At 43.8% G+C, this 9,107-nt stretch overlaps 1 protein-coding gene across 1 annotated transcript; it reads right to left on the bottom strand.

Moving 5' to 3' along the window:
• Window positions 1-377: 377 nt before the first annotated feature.
• LOC147444532 (benzaldehyde dehydrogenase, mitochondrial-like) lies at window positions 378-8,863 on the bottom strand. The gene is made up of 10 exons (XM_086527115.1): window positions 8,663-8,863; window positions 8,233-8,375; window positions 6,182-6,335; window positions 5,697-5,926; window positions 5,241-5,330; window positions 1,995-2,168; window positions 1,758-1,899; window positions 1,463-1,596; window positions 1,296-1,357; window positions 378-1,023 (listed from the first exon to the last, which is right to left on the bottom strand). The coding sequence occupies exons 1-10, from the start codon at window positions 8,760-8,762 to the stop codon at window positions 750-752; spliced, it is 1,503 nt and encodes a 500-aa protein (XP_086383241.1). The 5' UTR covers window positions 8,763-8,863; the 3' UTR covers window positions 378-749.
• Between the last annotated feature and the right edge of the window lie 244 nt (window positions 8,864-9,107).

Here is a 9,107-nt window from a genome sequence, read left to right as displayed (position 1 = left end):
ATTAAACAAGCACATTATGGATATCACAAGGACATTAATGAAAAATAACCATTACTTACCCTTAAAGAAGGTGATCAAGTTTTTGTGCATGTACAGAATCATAAAACGCATTGGTAAAACTGCCTAAAAGATAGATTTACCATCCTCTTCAAGTATGCATCCAATGTATGTTAGTCATTTAGTAAACTACTAGGCATACATTATAATGTTGTGAGCCAAGATGTTTTAGTCTCGTTTATCAAGCTACCTAGTTTACCTAATGAACCAGAATGTATAATAACTTCTCATGTATTATGCACAAGGCATCATAGATACCATCTAGTTTTGTACAAGTGGAAAGACAAACCTAAAGAAGGTTCCACTTGAAAGAATACTAGTGCGATTAAAAAATGTTTTTCTATGAGAACTCTTTTAAAAGGAGGATGTAGTGTCCAGGCAAGGATCCTGTGAGCAAGGTCAGACTAGTGGCAATGTTGGAAAGGCCCTAGGGCAAGAACACTCAACTCAAGGGGCTTAGGTAGGGCTCTAAGAGAGAGGATCTCGGGACATTTATGGTCATCAAAATGCATCGATATCTGTACACGCCAAAGCCCTCGCTAAATAAATAGTCATATCTCCCCCTAGAGAGAGAGAGAGAGATTACCATGAGGATCAATTATTAAAATGTAAATAATTTTGCAAGCTAAGACACGCTTATTGACCAATGAGCCCTTTAGGCAAGGCCTTTTATATAGCGATTCCTTTCTGTTTCAAAGCCAGGGCGAGTCTTTAAGGGGGGTGATAATGGCCTTCAGCTGCATGTGGGCAAGAATGGAATGCAGACCATGCTCACGTCCAATCCCACTCATTTTATAGCCACCAAATGGTAAAGACTGATCGTAAACATGGTAACAATTGATCCACACCGTGCCGGCGCGGAAGGACCTTGCCAGCCTGTTAGCTACATCCATGTCCTTTGTGACGACTCCAGCCGCAAGCCCATACATGGAGTTATTTGCTCTCTTTACAAGTTCATCCAAAGTCCTGAAATTGCATGAAAATACAGTCATCATAAAAAGCCAGAATGCAATTGATTGCCAAGAATACGAAAACTCCTGTCGGGGTCCACGAGAAGACATGCATTGCAAGGCTAATGTATGTAGCCATTGGACAGGTTATTATGGTAAACACGATTTCGATATGTAGTGTGTAGATAGTAGGCATCATATGCATTCAAAATGCAAACACATGTTGAAACAATATGTAAACTCCAACCACCGCAGACTCGGTTAACTTTCCAAACAATGAGACATTACTTGAACTTTAGGACTGACATCACCGGTCCAAATATTTCCTCCCTTGCTATCTTCATATCATCCTGCAAATACAGAAATTAGTGTGACCAGTGTTAGCTACCCAATCCCTCTTTTTTTATTTTGTTATAAATTACAAAAGACTTGGCACTACTACAGCAGGTAATCACCTTAACATCACCAAATATTGTCGGCTCGATGAAGTAACCTTTGTTTCCAACTGGATTACCTCCAGTCAAGAGCTTCGCACCCTCAGCTTTACCACTTTCTATGTACTCCAATATTTTCTTAAACTGTGTTTCATCTACCTGCCCAAGCAAAGGAACCACATATGAGTGCTATACTATATATATCACCCTAGAACCATATAGAAATGACCGCTCAAAGCCAAGAAGAATTGCAGTAGGAAATGTTTCAAACATTACACAAATGACATCCTAAGCTCCTCCAAAATGAGGCTTGCACTTGCCTGAGGACCTTGCTCCACTCCAGCTTTGAAGGGATCGCCGACAACTCTTTTCTTGGCCTTCTCAACTGCTTTATTCACAAAGGCCTCATAGATGCTCTCTTGCACAAAAATCCTACTTCCTGCTGTACAGCATTGTCCCTGGCAACAAGTAGAAGGAGTCACGAAACTGTTAAATGATATCATCATGTCATGGGCCTCAAAGACTTGTCACATATATGAGTTGGAGCTCTCACCATATTGAAAAAAAGAGCCACATTGGCTATATCCACTGCAGCATCCAAATCTGCATCCTCGCAAATGACCAGAGGTGATTTACCCCCCAGTTCCAATGTCACCGGCTTCAAGTTGCTCTTTGCAGCAGCCTCCATTATTATCCTGCCAACCTCTGTAGATCCTGTGAAGCCCACCTACACAAAAGTCCAAAGCATATCAGGTCAACCAAGATCGTAGTTGCCAAGAAACCCGTTTCTTCCACAAAGGATCTTGGCAAAAAAAATTCGAAACCCCCCACTGAAGACCAAAATCTCTTATTAAGTGGTTGCCATCTATTCATTTTGACGTTTCAAGTTTCAAGTAAGCCACGAGTATCAGGTCTGGAGTTCAAGAGGACTTAGATAGATCTGTGAGATCTCTGGGGATTGTTCCTACGACATAAAAATCACTCCTCTTCCTCTTCTTCTGATCTCTAGCTCAAAGTACACCTAACTCATATCTTACTTTTCCATCTTGGACAATGTGCTTGATCATTTCATCTCTCTCTCTCTCTCTCTCTCTCTCTCTCTCTCTCTCTCTCTCTCTCTCTCTCTCTCTCTCTCTCTCTCTTTTCCATCTTGGACAATGTGCTTGATCATTTCATCTCTCTCTCTCTCTCTCTCTCTCTCTCTCTCTCTCTCTCTGTGTGTGTGTGTGTGTGTGTGTGTGTGTGTGTGTGTGTGTTCGTTCAAGCAGCCACCTCTTCCGGATCCGCCAAAGCCATGCCCACACACATGTGCTTTCTTTACCGCCGAGATGGTAAAGAAGGCCATTGAATGGATGAGGACCAAAAGAGTATACGATCATGATGGCCTAGTAATAGAGCATTTTATACATGCCAGAGATCTGCTTGCAGAGCTTCTAGCGGTGATGTTCGACCATGTGATGCTTGGAGTTTGTCTACTATCGTACCTATCTTCAAGTCACAGGAGCCTTAGAGCCTAGGAACGACCACACTATCATGATTAGACACACATTGGCACGGTTGTATGCATCCATCCTTGAGCAGTTGAGTAGGTGGGCAAAGAAAGAGGGTGTATGGGCAGCAGAACAAGCGGGTTTTAAGAGAGGTTTTTATCTACACTTGATCATATTCTAACACTCAGAGCCACTATTGAGGAGGGAAGATCGCATGGGAGACGGCTCTCTTTTGCTTTGTGGATTTCCGCAAAGCCTTCGATACAGTGCCCACAGCTAGATTGATGTGCACTCAGCAGGAGGTGGATGTACCCACAGAGTTGATTTGGGGGATCATGGCTCTATACTGGTCAGTAGTAGGGCATGTACGCACTCCAAAGGGGATTTTTTATTTGGTTTACTCCACTATCGGGGTGAAACAAGGCTGCCCGCTACATCCTACACTATTTGGCATGTATGTGGATGAGGTTTTTGACTATATTGAGAGAAAAAGGTGATAGAGGAACATAGTTGGCAAGGACATGGATCCCACTATCATTATATGCTGATGAAATTGTGTTGATTTTTGACTCCCAAGAGGGGATGCAACATCACTTAGATGCTTTGTACACATTTGCTCATGATAGTGGATTGTCTGTTAACCTGGGAGGTTATGGTATTTAACGCCACACCATAGTGGGTCAGGAGGTCAGCACCCACATTTACATATGGCCAAGAGATGGTGAAGTAAACAAATGCACACACCTATCTTGGGGTAGTCTTCAATGGACCAGTGTTTTCATTGAGGAGAGCAACAGAGACTAAACTGACGAGCTTATGCAGCCTTGGGAGGATTAGAAAGGATGTTTTCACAGGTTCAGTTTCAGGAACCTTGAACAAAGCTCTAGCTTTTTGACACTAGTGTGGCTTCAGCTATGCTTTATGGAGTTTAGATATGGGGACCCTTAGTGGACCAACATGGCAAATCTGGTAGCACTGATGGATGGAGATGTATGGAGAGGCCTTTAGTCCCTATGATCTCACGAACGATTCGGGCTAAGGCCTCAGTGCCACATGAGATTATCCGAGCCTAGCTAGCTGCCCCCCCCTCTCATGGTCCAGGCACTTAATAGATCAATATCCTTCATGCATATTTTATGGGATCTCTGGGGCATATTTTATGGGACCTCCCCAGAGAAGGATATGCTCGGCTAGCCCTCAAGCCATTACGACAGCTAGCGCTACAGTGGGATGCAGCATGCTGGTATGGGCAGATGACATCATGGTTTCAGTCACATGATTTCAGCATGGATAGACTGCCTCCGTTCCAATACTCCTTGGATGCACCCTCCTTATCTCTCACACAGACAGAGACCACTAGACTCATACATCAGGATCAGATTCAGCTAGATACCGAGAGCACATGGATATAGCCAACACAAGAGTTGGGCATGAAGATGGCTTTCTCTAGAGAGCATCTTCTCCAACTAACAGAGGATGGATATGTGATTAGACCACCCTGTATGGACACTCATTGGATACGATGTGCTATTGGTCAGATGTGCACATCATCGCACCAATTAAAAATTCATACTGGCAGATGTAGGAGAGTACCAACAGAGACCAAGATTGCCAGTTGTGTCATATAGAGCCAGAGACATATGCCATTGTCCAGTACACTATGAGATACGAGGCCGCTTTCATTGTCTTTTCAGAGAGGGCTTGGACAGCTAGCTAGAGTCATGAGATATCAAGATCAAAGATGCCTCAAGTTGTTTTTGCTAGAGCTACGCAGACACAAGGAAAGTCTCTTGAGGAGATCAAGAAATGGGAGACATACACAAAGGGAGATCACTGACTTCTTTAGAGCAGGGACTCGGCAGTCAGATGAGCAAGCTTCACAACAGACTTCAGAGCCCACCTATACTAGAGGTATATTAGCAATTGAGCTCGGGAGAGCTAGACGCCCATGTCTACAAGGGCAACCATGACATCGACGGAGGCTCCATCAAAGGATCAAGACTATTCTAGCACCACATGGGCGACGTCCAATACGACTATTTACAGAGACGAACATTGACGATGCTCTTCAACGACCGATGCAACACTTTCTTGGGCAACGCCCAGTGCCGGGCATCCTCGGACATTGAAGATGATGATGATTTCAGTTTTTCATGTTACATAAAAAATTTATATGCACACAAGACTTGGAGCATGCTATTGCAATGCCATACTGCATAGCCATGTAAAACAACTTCCAAAATCCCATTTCCTACCCTCTCCCCACTCCTGTCTTATCGGATCAAGTAAGAAAAGTATGTAAAAGGTACCTTGTTAATATCCATGTGACCAGCAATGGCAGCACCCGCAGTAGGTCCAAACCCTGGCACCACATTCAGTGCTCCATCTGGAACCCCTGCCTGGATGTCAGAAACAAAGCAAGGATGTCATAAATCTCCATGTCATAGGTTGCCACTGGTAAACAACGCACCCTGAATTTTAAACATGAAGACATGGTAACTATTTAAGCAAATCTAAATGCACTCAAAGCCTTAACTAGTGGGATGTCCCCTTCACAAAACATAAATCCATCACCCTCCTTCAAATCCTCATACTTAAGTGTTGACTCTGAAAGAAAATTGCGGGTTTTTCCCCACCACAGAGCAGCATTCAACATACATACCGCAAATGTGCAAAATTACTATCATTACCTGCATGCACGTATAGCCTTGTAACAACCTTACTAACCATGACGACACAGCCAATAGAAACGGAGGGAGGCCCACCTGCTTGGCTAGAGCTGCCAGGTAAAGAGCTGTCAAGGGGGTCTGCTCAGCTGGTTTGACAACAGTAGTGTTGCCCGCCGCCAACGATGGTGCAACTTTCAACACAAACATAAGTATCGGAAAGTTCCATGGAATGATTGCTCCAGTCACCCCATATGGCTCATAGACTGACATGCCTTGATATGGCCCATCCATCTTGAAGGTTTGCCCACTTATCTTATCTGCCCAACCTATAAAAGGGCCAAACAAATGCACACACGAATCAGAAGCTCTCAGTAAACTTAAAGTTTGCTTGTCAATGACGCTTGGTAATTGGATGTAAAGACCAGAAAGTTGAAGAAACAAACCACATCATGCCTAAGCTACAATCTTATGTTGATGCTTAGAAAATTTTCAAAACGATTAAGGCAAGTAAACCCTTATTCATTTGTCATGTCACAAATGCTAAAATAGCTCAATTTTCCATGCACGGAGGCGGAATGTACCTGCTACCGTCCTCACACATTTGACACTACTAGCCACGTCTGCATATTTTGAAAAAAAGAGTGGTTTGCCATTGTCTAAAGTCTCTAGGTAGGCCAACTCATCCACGTTCTGTTCCATAAGGTCTGCAAACTTGAATAGTATACGTCCTCTTTGCTGCATTTCACCAAGGTAAATTAGCAGTTAGAAAAGAAAAGAGTGAACATTGCAGATTGCATAGTCATAGCATGCAATGCCAATCAACGACCTTCAAAAAAAAGGAGAACATACCATAAATTTAGTGGTTCCCAGTTTCCATTACTGAACGTGCATCAACAGGTAAGGCTATCTTGGGCTTTGTAATGGTGAAATGCTAAATAGCTCATTTTTATTGTCTCTTGAATGAATATACATAAATACTTAAATAAATCCAATAATATCCCAATTACACCATGTAGGTGAATATGTAAATTTAGCATAATAATTTTGGGACTCAATGTACAAACTTTGGACTCATCATAACTTGCCCACTAGAAAGCCAAATTTTGCACTCAATAGCTAGCTAAACCAATTGCATTTTATAAGCACTTTCCAATGATAGGTCATATGATTCGTTTTTGACGAACTTATGACGTATATACGGTAAACTGGATCCCATTTTATCTAGATTAGTATACGCCAAACTAGAGTATTGGCATTCACAAATCAGAGGCCTTAGCCTACACCAGAATAAGTAATCACTAAATTCATAACTTGGCCTATGCCCACAACGAAAATGGGAATTGGGACATTTGCAAATTCACTAATAATATTGCAAAAATCAGCACTTTTCTGTCTCGGTTGCAGGTTATTCGAGCAACCAGCTCCTATTTTGCAGAGAAGGCGAATCACATGTTCCCATTCTGCCCAACTATGAGCTATCAAAATACTGATAGCCATACAACTTAAATAGTGATGTGCAAGGCAGAAGGATAAAGCCATGACAGATTGAATAATGGTGAAATGCTGAATTGCCGAATTTTGATTCTCTAATTCTTCTAAGTATGTATTGAAACTATAAACAATCTCTAAGATTGTGGCCTTGTATCATCTCATGTTGCACAAAGGTAGCCAAAGTTATGTCATCAGCAAATTATTTTGATAAGCCAGATCCCACTTCCCTAATAACGCTCTCAATGCTGAACCATTATATACAGAGTAAAAGAAGGCCCCTCCAATCCACGACACTTTCGAACAGCATCCCTCAAATGGGATCACCAATGGGATAAGGTCACCCAATAATCTGGACTGTCCAATACTCCGACGGTGGTAAGAAATAGAGGAAGTGCACCCAGGACGATCATTCGACACTGCTCCTGCTGCCCAGCAAAAACAATGGGGCAAATTTGCAAGAGCTCGATCATGGTATCAACACAAAGCCTCTCCACCTGAGGGCCACATGGGTGGGAGTGGACTACCCTAGTTCACTCCTAGTTTACATGGTGATCCGAAGCCAGAAATCAACCCCAGACTGTGGCCTGTGCTTCGTAGTTTGAGTCCTAGATCCCATCTGAGGGACCCGGGAAAGAGCCAACTGGATAGCAAAAGCTGGAGAGGTGCATTGAAAGCGCTGACAGATGATGATCATCCATGTGAAGTGCCAGCTTGTGATGTAGCCGCTAGCCATTAAAAAATCCGATTACGTATACTCGAGTCAGCCACTTCATGAGCAGGGGCTTTTGCTGAGCTGGATCACCCTTTTTGGCTGGGCAACGGCTTTGCCACACAGCCTCCCTACTTGCTGTGTTCTCTCTCGCAACACTCGTCGTCGGAGCTGGCACTTCAGCGTTAAAAAGCAACGGCTCTCTCTCTCTCTCTCTCTCTCTCTCTCTCTCTCTCTCTCTCTCTATGTTTCTCACTGCACATGACTAACTGTCGACTGTAGTCGTCGTCCCTCCGAAAGGCCGCCTTTTCGATCCTCAAAGCAGCGGGCGACATCAGTTTCTAGTTTCTAAAGAGGAAGGCGGGAGAGAGTGTGTTCGAATCCCGGCAAGGTTCAAAACAAACAAACAGCTGAAGAAGGAGAAGAACGTACGTAGCCGCTGAGACGGGGCCAGGGACCCTCTTCAAAGGCCTTGCGCGCAGCCGCTACCGCCTTCTCAACATCCGCCGCGTCACCCTCTGCTACGCTCGCGAGCGCCTCCCCCGTCCTTGGGTCCAGCGTCTCGAATGTCTTGCCTGCATTTCGACATGCGCAAAAAGATCATCAGATAATAATTAGAAGTTACTGCTTAAGCTTAACGACAGAAATAAGCTAATTGCACACATTCGCGCGCGCGCATGCACGCAGACATACATGCAACCTTACATTTCCGAGCAATTTAGAGCATTACCAGCATGCAAGAAAACCCGTAATCACTGCGATTCACATCCCCTCTCTCTCTCTCTCTCTCTCTCTCTCTCTCTCTCTCAAACACACACACACACACACACATACACTCATGCACGGGAGCTGGTGGCCTTACTTGAAATTGCATCCACGAACTCCCCATTAATAAAAAGCTTGGTGTACTTGACGGAGAAGCCAGGGTAGGCAGGTGCATGCTCAGAAGAGGGAGGAGCCATGGCTGCCTGAAGAATCCCACAGAAGGCGCTGTGTATGTGTTGTGTGCGTGTGAGAGAGAGAGAGAGAGAGAGAGAGAGAGAGCGGATAGTCTTCAAAGACAAGGCTCAAATATATACAAGTCTCAAGATCTTTGTAGCTTGACCTTATCAAAGACCCTTCCTTAAATATTTAAATAAACTTGGACAAACACCCGTTCTTCCAATGCATTCGGTTCTTCTTAATTTACCAACTCAAAAAAGTCCTTCACTCACTGGATGCTTGAGCATTGCCGTACGGGGCAAATGATGCTATGTGGTATTCAATGCAAAGTTAAGTGGCCCCTCGGGTGCCTTCTAGGGGGATTC

This window comes from Adiantum capillus-veneris, chromosome 13 (assembly GCF_014529385.1).
Source record: "Adiantum capillus-veneris isolate H3 chromosome 13, ASM1452938v2, whole genome shotgun sequence".
NCBI lineage: Eukaryota > Viridiplantae > Streptophyta > Polypodiopsida > Polypodiales > Pteridaceae > Adiantum > Adiantum capillus-veneris.
The sequence above is the reverse complement of the archived record's forward strand: the minus strand, read 5'-3'. Positions and strand labels throughout refer to the sequence as shown.